An 18,046-nucleotide genomic window follows, 5' to 3' on the forward strand; every position below is an offset into this window, starting at 1 on the left:
GTGTAACAGATTAAGAGGTCCTATGTTGGGGAGCATTTTTCTAAACTATAGTTCTGCTTCCCTGCAGCATCGACCTGTACAATATGTGCCCAGCCTATATTTCTCTTTTCTTCTTCTCTTTGTTAAATATATAGTATATTTTAATTTTTCTTCAGGAGCTCAAGGCAGATGTTCGTTGAGTTTCCATCACTGGGGATACCTGCAGCAGAATGTCTTCAGTTTCTTCAGCATCTTCATAGTTACATCCCTGCAAACAAAGACCTGCTCAAATAAATAGTAGAAGTAAAACACTATATATTCTGGTCCAAAATAAGTCAACATAGCAACAACTGCACAAGATCATCCACTAATCAGAGAATATAATATTGATGCTAGGACTGTGCAGAGGAATTCAATTCAACATGGGCTTTGATCAGTGGTGGGTTCCAAAAATTGTTCGAACCTACTCTGTGGGTGTGGCCTCCTTTGTGGGAGTGGCTTGCCACCCATGTGACTGGATATGAAGATGCTGACGACACTTGTCAGAACCACCTTAAATTACCTCACACACAGCACTGGCATGCATAAGAATAGGATGTAAACTTGTTTTTTAAAAGGCATCTTTGGTTTGCATTAAAACAACTTCAACACACGCAATGTTCTGATTGCACCACAAACACAATAGTCATCCTTACCTTTCACAGAGGCACTGAGTTTTATAAATATGAGCATCATAGTGTAGAATAATCATATCCAAGGACCAGTGGTAGGTTTCAAAAAAATTTGGAACCTCTTCTGTAGGTGTGGCCTGCTTTCCGGGTCCACTGGTGGAACCTCTTCTAACCGGTTTGGTAGATTTGACGAACCGGTTCTACCGAATAGGTGCGAACTGGTAGGAACCCACCTCTGGCTTTGATGGAATCATCTCATTGAAGTTGGCTCATGAAACCTTTTGAAGACCAAAATGAATTGCATGGCTTGAAAGCTATTTGGAGATTTGAATTCTTTTCTGCTGCTTGTGATATCCTTATGATAGGCTAATGTGGGGCAGGAGCATAGCATTGGGATGACTGAGCATTTTATGTACCCAGAGGTCTCAGGAGACAGAATCGGTTTTAGTACTATTCAATTAATTTAAACTTGGTCAGATAAACTAAAAAGTTTGGGGTTCAACATTCACCTACCCTATATTAAAACCTCTAAAATTAGGGTAGATCTGCCAAGGTACTTTTTTCAAGACTTTCTCCAGAAAGTTGACTCTTGAAAAAAAAAAACATTTGGGACAACCATGACCTGGATGACTGAGAATCTCCATCAATAGATCTGCACGTTTAATTATTTTGTCTGTACTCTTTAAACAGAAAAGGATATCAAATTTAGGATCTTAGTATTGGCAACTATAGACTTCCAGAAGAAAAAATGGCAGAAGACCTCTCCACAAAAAGTGGCACTGACAATCATGGAGGAACAAAGAGTTGGGAAGTATACTAGCTATTTGATGATTCCTCTCTGGACAAGGAGAGAGTTTGAGATCACCCACAAGTGCTCCAGACAGTTGTTCCTTGTGAGGGGACCACAAGACAGCAGTCTCCAGTAGGTTTAAAGCTCTGGGATATAAGGGAACAGCCATATTTCTGAAAGGACATTATGTTTGCATACTTCCTTTTCTATTCACTTTCAGAAATTGCTTGCTAACTGTATTTCCTCTATTAAAAACCTCTGTATTGACAAATTTGATAAACTGGGTGAGTCTCCTTCAGTTCTTAATGAAAGTTAGTTTTAACTACAAAAACTTTATTAAAATTTAGAAGGAATAAATGGGTTAAAACTTTGATTTTAGAAAGTTAAACATGGACTACGGATCCAGATAAGCATAATAATATAAGGCTTTAAAATGGATACTAAAGAGAAATAAAGATTACAAGAAGAAGAATGCATAATTTCAAGTTACAATTACAGAACAAAGCAAAATATTCTAATACTAAATATAATGAAGGATATTTTTGAATCATGAATTCAGAAGTTAATTTTAAAAGTGTCAACAGTGACATCTGTCTTGATGAAGAGACTGTATAAAAGATGTTATGGAAGAGGAGCAAGTTTTATCTGACAAGATGGAGTTAAAAATGAATTTACAAAGGGCAAGCAACAAGAATGACATGAAAAAAGATGTTACATTGAATATACAAAAAAAAATTGACTGATGACTTGATTAAAAGGATTGTCTATGGAGATTCTCAGTCATCCAGGTCATGGTTGCTTCAAAGGGGCTTTTTCAAAAGGCAACTGGACTATGTTTTTTGTTCCATTGAAGAAGGTGTTTCTATTCTCATCCGAGAAGCTTTATCAGTTCTGATTGGATGGTTGGTTTGCCAGTTGCTTTTTGAAAAAGCAACTTTGAGAATTAAAAGGGATATACAAACAATAAACTAAGAGAGTGATCTAGATAATTTTCTTATATTTAATTTACAAAAGGAACTTTTTAAAGTTAGGAAGAGTCTTGTGAGAAGGAACCAAGAGCAAATGTTGTGCAACTTTATTTGATTGGACTAAAGGCTAACCTTTTATAGCCTTTTGTGGACATCAAGATTGAAATGATTATTTTCTAGATTTGTTTATAGGTTAGAGATGGGGGTATGGGAAGAAGACATCTGTTATGTTTAAGAAAGGGTGATGAAGGCAGGATGCAAATAAATAAATAAATAGTTGCTATAATTATTTATACTTTTGCTGAATGTGTGAAGTCCCTTCTTTATATTTATTTTTCCTTCCTTTCCTGCATCTTCTATTTTATCTTTATATTCTTATACCTTTTAAAATTTGTATTAATTTTTACTATTGTAATTATAATCTTTAATCTTTATTTACTATTTATTTAGCTCCACTTTATATTCTTATACCTTTTAAAATTTGTATTAATTTTTACTATTGTAATTATAATCTTTAATATTTATTTAATATTTATTTAGCTCTACTTTATATTCTTATACCTTTTAAATTTTGTATTAATTTTTACTATTGTAATTATAATCTTTAATATTTATTTAATATTTATTTAGCTCCACTTTTTTCAACTTGGCAGTCCCCAGGTCTGTTACTATACACTGACTGCAAAACCAGTCAAACAAATTTAGAAAACAGCAACAATCAAACCACCTCTTTTTTATATAACTATAATGTGCTTCTTCCTTGGTGGGGTCTGGAGAATGTACTGCAATGACCGATACAATATTATTATACTAGACAGTATAATAGTGGAGATATTTATTTTCAAATATTAAAGTAGCATGTGATTACATATGTATATCATAATGAGGAGGGAATGAGGATTTTGCAGTATCCTTCCCCTCCCACGCCCACCAAGCCACACCCACAGAACTGGTAGTAAAAAAAAAAGAATTTCACCTACAATCATGGGCATTATCCCTTCTTTGATTCTTATATGGTCAAATAATTGAGGTGCACCTTGACAGAAATACATAATCTTGCCAATATTCTAAGTTGATATGGGTAATGACTGCAAGATAAATGTTGCAATCCCTTCCATAGCAAGTCTTGAGGTAGCATGAAGGAGTTGAAGAAACAACTCAACCACATGAATATTGGAAAACAATTATGTAGACGTTTGAGTTGACTAATTCAAAGGATGAGGGAAATTTTGAAATGTTGCTTTTTTGTGTGGACCTATTCGAGTTCTCAAAGAAATCTATATATGATCCTTAATGGCCTTGTACACAAAATTCTACACTTTAGGAATTTTGAAGATCCATCCAAATAAAAATAGTTTATTTTTTAAGAAAAATGTGCACAAAGGTAGCATATTTTAGGAAAATTCTTTTTCCTCATCATTGTGCAATGAAAAATGACCATATTACCTGGCGAATCATTGGAATTGTATTCTAATACATCCAGAGGTTGAGTAAAGTTATTATAAGAAAATGGGAATATGAAACCAAGATGGCTTCTTCTAGAACAATAGATTGGATCCATTTTAACAGCTCAAATAGATCCTTCTGAGTTAAGTGAGTTTATTTTCAGGATGTGAGTCTGCAGAATTATTCATGGTTAAAATAGCTCCGTAGAAATCAATGTGACTTGATCATGATTAACTTTCATCTTATTAAGTTCAGCAGCCTTCCTTCAAATAATATTTTATTAAACACAGTTGAAGTAATAGTCAACTATAAAATATTCTCAAACTTCGAGAGGAATTTTCTGCAAACCTGCATAGTTTTTTTAAAGTCCCATTGTAGTCAATGGAATATCTGCAGCTTGATTGTATGCAGAAGGAGAGAGAGAGATAAGATGAAAAAGAATGGAATTAAAAGTTAAAAGATATGTGAACACTAATTACCAATTTATTTATTATGACTTTATTTTAATTTACACATCACCTTCATTGAAATGTAAGAACTGGAAATATTTGTCCATTCAGATACCAGAATTCTTGAGAATTAAATCCTTGGAAATGAATGTCTGATTATTATTTTTTTTCCATTGAACAGTTCAGTTGTACACACATTCCCCTTTACTAATAAAGGATAATTCACTTACTTGGAAGCAGCTTTATTGCTTTCAGTAACATCACTGAGAAGAAGGAATAATAGAAATAGCAGGCAGTGTTACTTTCAAAGAATGTGTTGTTTTTTTAAAAAAGAGAGATGGAATGCCAGAATATTTGCGTTGAAATCATTAGACAAGAAAAGGCTTCAGATATTAAATAAAACCATGTTAGATAAGCATTATTTAATGAATAAAATATATAGATGCTGAGGAATTCATACCTCACACTAATTAATGAAAAAAGAAAATCTTATAATATTGCTTTCTATAATCTACTATTAAGGTTCCACCTTTTTTTTGCTATACAATGCTGCTGATTCTGCATTTTTAGACTAACTACTATTCAGCATAGCAATCCATTGTTCAAAATCATGACAGTTTTTAATTACCTAAAACAACTTAAACCTAATCGTAAAACTAATTGCAACATTTTAAATAAAAGGTGCATTTATTTACCAGTAAATCAAAAATATTATGCTTTATGCCATTTTGAATTAATATTATAAGCTCAGGAAGCCTACAATCCACACTCACTGGGGAAAGGGGGGTTATTAATATGAAAATTACATCTAATTCTGAATATTCTAGTATTATTGTATAGTATATAGTATTATAAATAGTAAACATCTGGTATTATTGTTGCCTTAAATGAGGTTTGATGACGATGGTGATTTTAATAAGAACTTTGCCTTAACAAAAAATCCATACTCATACATTGTGTTTAGAACTAAGTGGAACTTAATGCTATAATAAATATGCATATAGCACCCGTCCTATCCCAAAGAATGTGTGCTTACACCAGAGTAAATAGCACCAGTTTTAATGGGGTGGGATTGCAAGCTGAGGCAGCATTATGCTCGATCTTCTGTGTCGTGCAAAGCAGAGACAAAAATAGAAAGAGAGAAAAGCAAGTTAAAGAGTTAGGTTTTCCCACTTGGTGCTAGAACACGACATTCTTCTGCCTGGAGCAAAATTCAAATTATCAGAGACAGTTCTTTGCTTTACACATTTAGGTTAACACTTTGAGAAATCTTGCTACATCTCCCTGGCATTCACATTTTTGTCTTTGATCGCTCTTCTTCGTAACCTTAGGGAGGTGGTTTTCTCCTGCTGTATTGCAGGAGGAAGCAATGCACTTCAAGAGAAGCTGGAAAAGGTGAGGAACCTTGAATGAATGTGAAAGGCTGGATGCTTTTTTTAAAAAAAAATAATTTATGCTGGTCACACACAGTAGGGAGATTAAGCCAGAAGTTTAAACATGCAGATGTATCTCAAAAAACCTCCCAGTGTCTCCTGCCCCAGTTTTCCTTTCACAAAGACTGCAGTGCTGCAGTTCGATGGCAACACCATACTTATGAGCCAACAAGGGCCTGATGTCTTTGCCCATGGCTTTCAAAGTTGTCTCTTGCTCTTCCAACCCTGGATAGGGTGAGGAATGACACTATCAAGCCAAAAAATCAATATTTTGTTACTTTGCATCAAGTAGTGGGGACATATAGCAAAGTTCACAGTCATATAGCAAATTTATTGGCTCTATTAAACCCAGAATAGAAGTTTGGGGGGGGGGGCTGCATTCTTTTGTAGATTTACTTGGGAGTGGGATTTCTTGTATGCAGTAGAATTTACTTCATAATAAAAAAAAATACTTGAATCATTTCAACATGTGAAATTGTTTCTCCTTTGAATTTTTGGGATGTTACCAAAACCTTTTAATTTGTTTCCAGATAGTGATTGTCTACTTTCCCTAGATATAGTTCATGTTTAGATTGTCACTCCATTTTAAAAAAATATATCTGGAAAATGATTCCATCAAAAGAAGACTCAAAATAGTGCTGATTTTTGCCTAACCTATTACCCTTTGCAGGTGCTGCAGACAACTTCTTCAGGGGGAAAAAAAACTGCTTAATTTAGTGGAACTTACTATCAGAGGGAGCATAGATAAAATTCCCAACCCAAATGGGGGAAGATGTTAGTATAAGACTAAGAAATATGGACAGGTGATTGATGCAAAGATGGCATTCATAGAACAGGTGGGGACAGATATAAAAAAAATGATTCAGCATTTTTCCAACTATTATTACTCTTGTCAATGTGCAACCTGCTGTGCTGAATTACTCTCTTCTTTCTCCTCCTTTAGCCACCGTGGTTCCCCTGGGTGATTTGTGTTAGCAGCCACTCCTTTTGAATTCCCCTCCCCCATCGTACAGAATGTTTGACCTTTCAATGTCAAGTCCTTGAAAAACAACACCTTTACTGTCCGGGATTTCTTTGAAAGCTTTTTTTTTTTAAAGAATCTATGATGGGGTTCCGGGGGGGGGGGGATCTTAAGTGGGACTCTGAAGGTTCCCGTCTCCTGCTATCTCTGAAGCGCTGCATTGCAGATGGAAAAGTAACTCCAGGCATGCAGATACTCGCAGATACCCGGCAAGACTCTCTCTTTTGCTCGGACCTCCTGTCCAGAGGCGCCAAATCACGCCTTTTCCCACGCACCATAGACACGCGAAGACTCGTTCACTTTCTGGTTTTCTCCCAGTCCTTTCTTCTCGCGGAGCTGGCCTTGGTGCTGAAACCGCCATGGCTGCCCCAAGCGACACGCGCGCGCCTTACCTGAACTGGTCCGAGCCAGACCCTTTCCCCCAAACCTAAGCACAAGGCCTGCTTGCTGGGATGTTCTCCTAGGGAGGAGGTTCAGGCGCAGCGCTTCCCCATCCCGCCACCGCCCTCTCCATCCTGCCGCCTCCAGAGCGTTGGGAGGAGGGGAGGGCGGCGAACTGGGCCGGCTGCTCCCTAGATCTGCTGCAGCTGCGGCGCCTAAGGGGAAAGCGAGCGGGGAGGGGAGAAGGTGAAAGGCAGAGGAAGAATCGAGAAAAAGCATGATAAAAAATTAACCAAGGGGAATCCACGGGGAGAGTAACAGTGATAAAATCTATGGGAAGAGGCATGAAAAGAGGAAGACTGGTTATGAATGCAGTCCCGTGCATACTTGGTACCCTAAAGCATAAAGCCACGAAACTTTGGAAGGAAGGTGACTCCGTCTTGCACTCTGAATTAAAGCTTTCATCGCCATTCAGGAGATACAAGGAGGAGAGAGGAAATACAGGCCGAGGGGAGAAAAAAGAAGGAGGGTTATGTGAATGGGGCAGACATGGATTATCCGGAATTGGGCTGAAATTCTTGGCCGGGGAGAAAGCGAGAGGGGAAAGGCGTGGCTTGGCCGCGAAGGGTGGGACTTCGAGGCCCTTGGCCACGCCTCCCCCGGCACGCGCGATACCGGCCGGCACGCCCCCTTCGGAGACAATGTGCGGCTCCGATATAAAAGGCGCCGCTTTCCAGAGTCGTCCGCTGCCGGGAAACCCGCCCAAGGCGCCTCTCCTAAGTCTTCCAATATGAGTTACACGCTGGAGCCGCTGAGCAACCCGTCTTACCGGCGGATGGCCGAGAGCCGGGCCACTTTCAGCCGGGCCAGCGTGTCGCCGTCGAGCGGCTTCCGTTCTCAGTCCTGGTCTCGGAGCTCGCCCAGCCCGGCCTCCTCGACCTATAAGCGCAATGTGGGCCCAGCGCGGACTTCTTACGGCTCGACGGTGCTGAGCTCCACCGAGAGCCTCGAGCTCAGCCAGTCGTCGCTCTTCAACGGCGGCGGCGGCGGCGGGACGATGGAGATGAAGTTGTCCCGCTCCAACGAGAAGGAGCAGCTGCAGGGGCTGAACGACCGCTTCGCCGGCTACATTGAGAAGGTGCACTCGCTGGAGCAGCAGAACAAGGAGCTGGAAGCCGAGCTGGGCGCCCTGCGGCAGAAGCAGGTGGGCCGCTCGCAACTGGGCGTCGCCCTGGAGCACGAGCTGCGCGAGCTCCGCGTTGCCCTGGAGCAGGTCAACCACGAGAAGGCGGCGCTGCAGCTCGACTCGGACCACCTGGAGGAGGACATCCAGCGCTTGAAGGAGCGCTTCGAGGACGAGGCGCGCCTCCACGAGGATGCCGACGCCATCACCCGCGCCCTGCGGAAGGACATGGAGGAGGCGTCCATGGTGAAGGTCGAGCTGGACAAGAAGGTGCAGTCTCTGCTGGACGAGGTGGCCTTCCTGCGCAACAACCATGAGGAAGAGGTGGCCGATCTGCTGGCCCAGATCCAGGCCTCGCACGTCTCCGTCGAGCGCAAGGACTACCTGAAGACCGACCTCTCGGCCGCCCTCAAGGAGATCCGCTCCCAACTCGAGTGCCACTCCGACCAGAACATGGTCCAGGCCGAGGAATGGTTCAAGTGCCGTTACGCCAAGCTCACCGAGGCTGCCGAGCACAACAAGGAAGCCATCCGCTCCGCCAAGGAAGAGATCTCCGAGTACCGGCGGCAGCTCCAGGCCAAGAGCATCGAGTTGGAGTCCGTCCGCGGCACGAAGGAGTCCCTGGAGCGCCAGCTGAATGACTTTGAGGAACGCCACAACCAGGATCTCTCCACTTACCACGTAAGTACGGGGCTCGGATAGATGATCTTGGGGGGGGGGACTCTTCCTGGATCGGGTTCTTTATAGAGTTTGTAGACCGCTGGAAACTACCACAGCGGGGGAGGGGTGGAATGAAAGAGGAGGGGCCTCCTATTCATGGATAGATGAAGATTAAATCAAAGGGGGTGTGGCAGGGTAGAACAGGGAAATGACAAAGCATTTCCCAGGTCTCTACACCAACTGGGGAAGAAAGACCCCATCCTATCTAAGTTAAAACTAATATGATATAGGAGAGGTCAATGGGGGGGGATGACGAAGTACCAGTGGACCCACCTCCATGAGAAAGAAGTTAGGGGGGGGGGTGTTCAGCTTTAACATTAGGGCTGTGGGGGGGGGGTGGAACTAGGGTAGGAAGAGGCCCACTGTCAAATGGGGATTTTGCCAGCTTTCAGACATAATGGAACTGGGAGGGGTAGGCAAGGAAGGGAAGGGAAAGCTCTCTCCCGCCCTCATTAGCTCAACCATCCCTACTAAATAGGAGAGCATTTGTGACGTCCCTGCCAGTTTGAGTCGAAGTGGAATTCATAAGTTATAGCTCCAGGGAAAAATCCATTTATAAAATGGGAGTGACTACACAAAATTTCTCTTTAGTTCTCTTTTGGGAATAGATCCCATGTCACAACACTTGTGTGAGATGCCTCTTGCTTTTCCAGCTTTTCCATTCTTCCGGGCTTCCTTCCAATGTCTTTTTTTTTTTTTTGGCAGTTTCCACCAATAGGAAGTGTGCATGTGCCAGCCCAAGAATTTCTGCCAGTGGCGCAGAGAGAGGAGACCTTGCACAGCTTCTTGAGGGATGCCACAAAAGGGAGGGGGAAATGGAGCAAGGAGGAAGAAGACATTCTTATATTATGTAGAACATCACCTCAAGAGATGCTCTTCCTGTAACTGAGAATGGGGCTGTTGGAACTGGAAATAATGGCACTTCAAAATGCATGACAAAAATAAGGTCCTTTTTAAAAAAAAAAGTCATACTTTTATTTCAGGCCATCCAAAAATGCACAAATTGGGAAGAATATCAGCAAGTGATCTCCATCAAATGGAATTCACACTGAATCAGAAGATGCTTGAGGGAGAGGACTTGGGATGGAAAGAAATGCAATTTTGGGGGGTTTCCTCTCTCAAAATGCAGCTGCTAAAAAGGGATTGGCGAACAAAAATTGGTCCTGGACAGAGTTCCAGCAACCCATTTCCAACTGCTATTATTATTAGAGAAAGCTGTGGAACTGGCTTCAAAGTTAATTCAAGTTCTGATTTCTTTCTCAGGGTTACTAATGTAGACCCAAGAAAACCCCACAGGATCAGTTTTAAAAAGGCAAAATAGGAGAGATTCACTATACAAAAGTAATAAATTGGAACATTTTAATAAATGTTCAGTGGATTTCATTAATTACTAATTAGCTTAATCAAACCTGCCTCTTCAACAGCATCCAAAAAATGGACGGGGGGGGGGGGAAGCACTTGTGAATGATGTTCTTTTGAGTTGGCAGCACAGATAAATATTTCAAGTTTTATGCTTGAGCATCAAATATGATTCTGTGTCTGAATTGCAAAGCATGGGTTGTAAGCCATGTCCTATAAGTAGGGTTTTTTTTCATAACTCCATTAACTGTTTTAAAGCAAGGAAGAGTTGAAATAAGCAACAAATCAGGAATGTTCTATTCTTGCATTTATTATTATTTTTCTACCGACCTATAAGAGGCTATAAATTGGGGGGGAGGGGGAATAAAAGGATATAACGGAACAATTTGCATGTAAAGCTTTACTTTAAGCTTACCTGCAATAGAAAAACCAAATTTCTAGAATGGTAGAATTATCTTCCTTATTGCTTCCCAAAAATACATCTGCAGGCTGATGACTCAGCAGGAATCTGGAGAGACAGTTGCAAGATCGCTCATTACGACCTGAAAATGACAGTCATTGTGCTGTGCAGTGGGTGCTATTTTTTGGAACGGAAGAGAAATATTTGCTTTTAGAAGGCAATTGCCTGCAATGCAGAAAGTGTACCTGCTCTGCCAATCTCAAAGCAAACTCAGTGGGAAAAAAATCTATGCTGATATTTTTATTTAAGATCCAGTTTTAATCATCTCTAATCAGGCTTGTTTGGAAAACAGACTTTGCAAATCTCAATGACTTTTCCCTGAATCAACTTTTAGGAAGAAGATAAAAGGAAAATCCAGAAAAGGAAGTCCATCCGTCTAAAATGCAGTCTTATCCTGTCCAATCCAACTCAAGGTTCTGCAATGCAGAACTTTCTGGCATGAAAAGTCATAAAGTTATCTGGCTGGCATCAGAAGGAAACTTTTTTTTTAAAAAAATCCTCTTGGGTGACATTGAGCATTGAAAAAAGAAATGTAATCCTTTAAACCTAGGATAAACCTCAGTCAGCAAGCAGATCGGATAGGATAGGCTGTGTTTCTGGGGATAGTTTAACATCCGGCTTACCGGTATTTTAGAAATTGATGCAGTGTCATCTCCCTTGCAGCTGCAAAACTGGTCATTGCAGAAGTTTATAATAGAAACAGTGATGGGATGTATGCCTGCAATATCCCATGCAGAGCAAATACTCTTAATAGCCCCAGCTTTCTTTTTATGTCAAAAATTCATTTTGTAATGCAGACTTAAAACTAATGTCACATTCATTGGGATTTCCTAGAGAAAATCTCTTGCGCTGCTGGAATTATCTGAATATCATGAAGATCCCAGTTGCAGAGATTTCCCAAACTCTTTGCCCCAATATTTTTCTTTTTTTTAGTGAAAATCTTACAGACACGGGGAAATATGTCTTGTGTGTTAAGTACTGTATTGTTTGCATGAGTTCTGGAGATTTAATATTAACCTGTATTAAATTCCTTAGGATTTGATTAGGGTATAATTATTACTTTTGCTGTATCATCTACCTTGCCAAAACTGAACTGCAGACAGCAGAGGAAGTGATATCCACTCCCGCCTCTCAATTATCTTTTCTTGCTGTCATTGAAATGCTATTCCAGAGGATCTTTGGATAAAGATCCTTTTCAGGAGGCTGAGCCAAAATTGGAAAAACAGTTACTTCTCACTATTCTGATCAAAGCTGACTGGTTAAAAAATAATCATCTCGGCTAACCATTTTAGCTGCAGCACATAAATAATCTTAAGTACTTTGCTGCAGAACGTCAGTTTAGTCTAATGGTTAAGTCACCCAGCTACAGACCAGCAAACCTTGGTTTCCCTCCTACCTTAGGCAGAACTGGGTGACTTTGGGCCAGTTACCCACTCTCAGCCCTAGGAGGCAGGCAATGGCAAACCACTTCCAAAATTTTACCAACAAAACTCCAGGGACTAAACTAGGCAAATCAGTGCTGACTCAGAGAAAGATGTCTACGCAGTACAAATAGTTACAGGCACTTTTGTTGTTAGAAAAGATATCATTTTTCAAGATGCCCCTTTCCTGCCCAAATGAGATTATTTTGATTCTCAAGATGCCAACATTTATTTTCACAAAAATGGCATGGTTTATAAAGGAAAACTGAGTCCAGATAACCATCAGAATGTTGATATTTTTTAGAATCAGCCTTTTTTTTAGCCTGGAGCCCCCAACAGACTGCAATTCCCATCTGCCTTGGCCAGCTTGGCCAACTATGGGAATTGATGGGAATTGTAGTCCAAAGCATTTAGAGAGTGCCAGGTTGGAAAAGTTAATTTTTTTAAAAAATAGTTCTTTAAAAAAATTAATAAAAGGGATACTCCAGTAAGGATCTTCTCTACAAACAAATAATAGCATCCTAAGATTTTCCTCAATCTATTGCTTCTTAACTTTGAGCTTCCAGAATCTCAGCACTGGGTGTTTTTATAATGCTGTAAAAAAAAATTGTTCTATTAGAGTAATTCTGGTCAAGATAGTATTTTGAATTCATTATCCTTTAATTCTACTTTCAATCTGGTTATTTTTATCTCTGTTTCTAGTTTGCCATCTTCCCCACTTTACTTTCTCCTTCAATTCCATGCCCCCCCCCCCCATGTCCAAATGTGCCTGAGATTTTTTTTGTACCCATCCTCAAGAACCGTCTATATTCTTGGTTGCAGGACACGATCCAACAGCTTGAAAATGAGCTGAGAGGTACGAAGTGGGAGATGGCCCGTCATTTGAGGGAATACCAAGATCTCCTCAATGTCAAGATGGCTCTCGATATCGAAATTGCTGCCTACAGGTATTGAGAACGCAATGCAGATCTAACCAGACAGGCATTTCGATTGCAGACACTTTTAGCTGCAGCAAAACTCAACTGCAACAGAGGAGGCACTGTGACTGCTAGCAGGGAGTTTCACTGGCATCTTAGCACTCTTTGAATTGAGAGCCGAGGTGGCACAGTGGTTAAATGCAGCACTGCAGGCTACTTCAGCTGACTGCAGTTCTGCAGTTCGGCTGTTCAAATCTCACCGGCTCAGGGTTGACTCAGCCTTCCATCCTTCCGAGGTGGGTAAAATGAGGACCCAGATTGTTGTTGGGGGCAATATGCTGACTCTGTAAACCGCTTAGAGAGGGCTGAAAGCCCTATGAAGCAGTATATAAGTCTAACTGCTATTGCTATTGCTATATCTGGTCAAGTAATCATGTTTTCTGCTACTTAAGTAACTTTTTTTCTGTGTAGTAGAAAGCTACCCAATTCCTTTGATGGAACATTTCTTGGCTTGAAAGAGATCAACTGTGAGTTTCAATGGAGTATGCTTTTGTCCTAAGTGCAATTATTAATTATTTCCTGATGAAATCAACCAAACTTATATTTAAGTTTATTTGTTATGCTATGGAGCTACCATATTAACACAATCTTTGCTGAAATCAGTAGGACTAGTAGTGTGTGCTGTTTCTTGAAGTTCATTTTTTTCCCTTTCTCATTTTACAAAATGTAGCTGGGGCAGCCCATAATGGAAGATTTTCTTCTTTTAAACACCTTTAGAATGCACGCCCCCCAAAGCAAAATTAAAGTGAACTTTCAAAGTTTTTTTTTTGTTTTCATTTTTAATTTCACATTAGTATCATAGGATTATTTTGGATTTTTTCCAAAAGTCAAATAAACAAGTTCCGGGAGATTGCTAATCTAGGGGAATTATTTTGACTACAGGTTCCCAAACAAATAATGCAATTGATCCTTGTTGGCTATGGTAATAAATAAAGGATTTTTTTTAAAAAAATTGTTACTTGGATGCTGCTACTGGATACTATATGCCTGTATTTTTTTTTTATCCAGGAAGAGATTTTAGTTCTATGTCAATAAGTCATTATAGTAAATATTTAAACTTCCCTGAAGAGTTTAATTGTTTCCAACATAGATCTATTTTGAAAGTGCTAGAATGTGATAATATGCATATATGCAAAGGAAATTGCTCTTAATAGAAATCGTACCTTTCATCTTAATGATTCAAATTTTTTGTTCACCTTAATGAACAAAAGGATTAATTTAGTACATGGAGTATTATTTGCAGACAATAGTTAGAAATTCCAGTTGGCATTCAAAGTTGCTAACTGTTCCTGGGGGAAATAGCAACAACTGTAGTTTGTTATTAGTTTACTACAAAAAGAAAAAAAAATGTAAAGGGCACAGTTCAGCTGTATTTTAAGTATACTGTCACTGATTAAAAAAAATATTTGGAATGGTCAGTGGGCCTAATCTGCATTCCAGCTCATGCAACATCTCTTTAAACCAATGCAAAGGTTCTTCAAAGCAGTACAAGGATTCTTAGTACTTCTAAAAGTAGTCTCCTCTTTGCATTCATGAATGATCTCTCAGAAATATACATAATCTGGAAAATGAAGATATAAATTATGCAGATGTAAGGGAAGTAACGGAGCCAGTTGTTGTTTCCTCTACATTTCTTAATCTTGAGAGGAAGACATGAATTGGAAGTTAATGACCAATCTCTTCCACTCACAACAGCAAAGTGGTTCAGAAATAGAATATTAAGACTATTAAGAAGCGCAAGATGTCACTGCTCTCTTTACTAAAGAAAGAATTATTTAAACCTATTTCAGCTTCTTACAGAGAGGTCCATCTGTCTTTGGGTGTGCAGGAGGATGTATACAAAGAACAGGGGTTAGAATAGAGTATTGCAGGCTAATTCTGCTGACTGCCAGTGGTTCAATTCTCACCAGTGCACAGTTGACTCAGCCTTCCATCATCTGAGGTTGGTAAAATGAGGATCAGATTGATGGAGGCACTAGGTTAATACTGCAAACCACTTAGAGAGGGCTATAAAGCACTGTGAAGTGGTATATAAGTCTAAGGACTGTTGCTATTGCTATGCTATTCCTGTCATGGTGGCGCAGTAGTTAGAGAGCAGTATTGTAGGTTGACTCTGCCCACCACCTGGAGTTCGATCTTGACCGGCTCAAGTTCCATCCTTCCGAGGTCAGTAAAATGAGGAGCCAGATTGTTGGGGTCATTATGCTGTCTCCGTAAACCGCTTAGAGAGGGCTGTAAAGTGAATGTGAAGTGGTATATAAATCTAAGTGCTGTTGCTATATGCACACATATGCATGCACACCTTTGCCTTGAGATATTGGTGATGCATATTAACATTTTCCCTCTTATTTCTGTAGGAAACTTCTTGAGGGTGAAGAAACAAGATTCAGTGCCTTTTCTGGAAGCATCACTGGGCCAACATTCACACATAGGCAACCTTCCGTAACAATAACTACCAAAATACAGAAATCAAAAGCTGAACCATCAAAATTAAAGGTCCAACACAAGTTTGTAGAAGAAATAATTGAAGAGACCAAAGTAGAGAATGAGAAATCTGAATTGGATGAAGCTCTTGAAGCCATGGCTGAAGAACTGGCTGCAGAAAGTCTAGCAAGTGAAGAAAAGGAGGAGGAAGTTCTAGAAGAGGAAATTATAGCAATGGAAAAGGCTGAAGTTGCAGCTGCAGCCCCAGAAGATGAAGGAGAAGAAGAGGAGGAGGAAGAGGAAGGTGCGAAATCTGATGAGGCACAAGAAGGATCAGAAAAAGAAGACGAAAAAAGTGAAAAGGAAGAAGGTGAGGAAGAAGCAGAAGAAGAGGCAGGTGAAGGAGAAGCTGAGGAAGCTGAGCCTGAAGTAGCAGAAGAGCCTGAAGGAGATATAGAAGAAGTCATTGCATCAGAGAAGGTAGAAAAGGTGAAAACATCTCCTCCTAAATCACCTCCCAAATCACCTGTGACAGAAGAAAGTAAAGAAGATGAAGGGGGTGATCAAGAGGGCGAGGCAGTAGAAGAGGAAGAAGAAGAAACAGAGAAAGCAGAATCCCCAGCAAAAATAGCATCTCCTGAAAAACCAAGCACTCCAGACAAAGGATCTCCAGGGAAAGCAGGCAGCCCAGAAAAGGCTGGGACTCCAGAGAAAGCAGGAACTCCAGAGAAGGCAGCCTCCCCAGAGAAGGCAGGGACTCCAGAAAAAGCAGGAACTCCAGAGAAGGCAGCTTCTCCAGAAAAAGCAGGGACTCCAGAGAAGGCAGGGACTCCAGAGAAGGCAGCTTCTCCAGAAAAAGCAGGGACTCCAGAGAAGGTTGGAACTCCAGAAAAACCAGGGACTCCAGAGAAAGCAGCCTCTCCAGAGAAAGCAGGGACTCCAGATAAGGCAGCATCTCCAGAAAAAGCAGGGACTCCAGAGACAGCTGGAACTCCAGAAAAACCAGGGACTCTAGACAAAGCAGCCTCTCCAGAGAAAGCAGGGACTCCAGAGAAGGCAGCATCTCCAGAAAAAGCAGGGACTCCAGAGAAGGCAGCATCTCCAGAGAAGGCAGGGACTCCAGAGAAGGCAGCATCTCCAGAGAAAGCAGGGACTCCAGAGAAGGCTTCTCCAGAGAAAGCAGGGACTCCAGAGAAGGCAGGGACTCCAGAGAAGGCAGCATCTCCAGAGAAAGCAGGGACTCCAGAGAAGGCAGCCTCTCCAGGGAAGGCAGAGACTCCAGAGAAGGCAGCTTCTCCTGAAAAGCCAAGATCCCCAGTGAAAGACGTGGAAGAGGTTATCTCCACCACAAAGGCAACCACGGTTGGTGCAGGAAAAGAATCAAAAGAAAAAAGTTCAAAGGAATCAACTAAAGAAGACATAGCAATCAATGGGGAGGTTGACGATAAGGGGGAGGAAGATGACTCAAAGCAAGAAGAAGATAAAGGTGTCATCACCAATGGTCTGGATGTGAGCCCCTCTGAAGAGAAGAAGGAGAAGAGCGAAGAGAAAGTTGTGGTGACCAAAAAAGTTGAGAAGATCACCAGTGAAGGTGACGGAACCACCACCTACATCACCAAGTCTGTAACCGTCACCCAGAAGACAGAAGAACATGATGATGCCATGGAGGAGAAATTGGTGTCCACCAAGACGGTGGAGAAGGTGACTTCTTCACACGCCATAGTCAAAGAAATCAAGGAAAACGGTGACTAAAATAAATCAATTCCCCTTCTCTAAAGAGCTTGGATTAGTGCAAAAGGTTAAGCCATACGACAGCTGCAAAAAAAAATGCATGAAAGTGGCGGCTTCTAAGCAGAACAGGTTCTCTCATGGCATCTCCAAAAGGACTGACGGTTTTCCTTTTTTCTGATATATTTATGATTTCTGTGCCATACCATACCCAGGGGTTGGGGAGGGGATGCATGCAAGCCCGGTGCACTCCCTCTGCAGAACTTTGGGATTTTCTTTTTGGGTTTTTTTTTTTTTTAAAATCATGCATGAGCTGTTACTGTTCCAGGGGACGTCGCTGAATTTTCCTAAGCTGCTGTTTGGATGCTTCTGAGGAATGTCTTCAGATGTATTATGCAAAGAATAAACTGAGCCAAATAAACAATAACAAAAGAATGATTTTTAAAACAAAAAAAAATACCCTGAATTCTCCTAGCCTTAAGCTACTTAACAATTATGTTTACCTCACTGGTGCAATTAAGAGGGACTTCTGTCCGTGAGAGAACCTATGTTGACATGCACAGTATGCAACCTTTTGTTGTTTGATGTTAAGCAGTCACAGCCATTTGTGCTCAATAAAGGTCATATTGGAAATGA

At 40.8% G+C, this 18,046-nt stretch overlaps 1 protein-coding gene across 2 annotated transcripts; it reads left to right on the forward strand.

The window, feature by feature from the left end:
* Nucleotides 1–7,889: 7,889 nt before the first annotated feature.
* On the forward strand, nt 7,890–18,046 carry NEFM (neurofilament medium chain). 2 transcript variants are annotated; one of them, XM_087706192.1, is made up of 4 exons: nt 7,890–9,002; nt 13,104–13,228; nt 15,616–16,879; nt 16,934–18,046. In XM_087706192.1, the coding sequence occupies exons 1-4, from the start codon at nt 7,929–7,931 to the stop codon at nt 17,432–17,434; spliced, it is 2,964 nt and encodes a 987-aa protein (XP_087562318.1). In that variant the 5' UTR covers nt 7,890–7,928; the 3' UTR covers nt 17,435–18,046. The 2 variants fall into 2 exon arrangements, with proteins under 2 accessions (XP_087562318.1, XP_013922280.2); XM_014066805.2 differs by having other exon boundaries at nt 15,616–18,046.

Source organism: Thamnophis sirtalis, unplaced genomic scaffold (assembly GCF_051295495.1).
Source record: "Thamnophis sirtalis isolate CommonGarterSnake01/CBP01778 unplaced genomic scaffold, rThaSir2_p1.2 scaffold_2, whole genome shotgun sequence".
Taxonomy (NCBI): Eukaryota; Metazoa; Chordata; class Lepidosauria; order Squamata; family Natricidae; genus Thamnophis; species Thamnophis sirtalis.

What these genes read in the sequence shown, in the direction of transcription:
- NEFM (XM_014066805.2), top strand. Translation starts at nt 7,929, where the DNA reads ATGAGTTACACGCTGGAGCCGCTGAGCAACCCGTCTTACCGGCGGATG. An exon ending in AGGATCTCTCCACTTACCAC is followed by an intron (nt 9,003 to 13,103) that starts GTAAGTACGGGG and finishes TCTTGGTTGCAG; the next exon opens with GACACGATCCAACAGCTTGA. An exon ending in ATCGAAATTGCTGCCTACAG is followed by an intron (nt 13,229 to 15,615) that starts GTATTGAGAACG and finishes TTATTTCTGTAG; the next exon opens with GAAACTTCTTGAGGGTGAAG.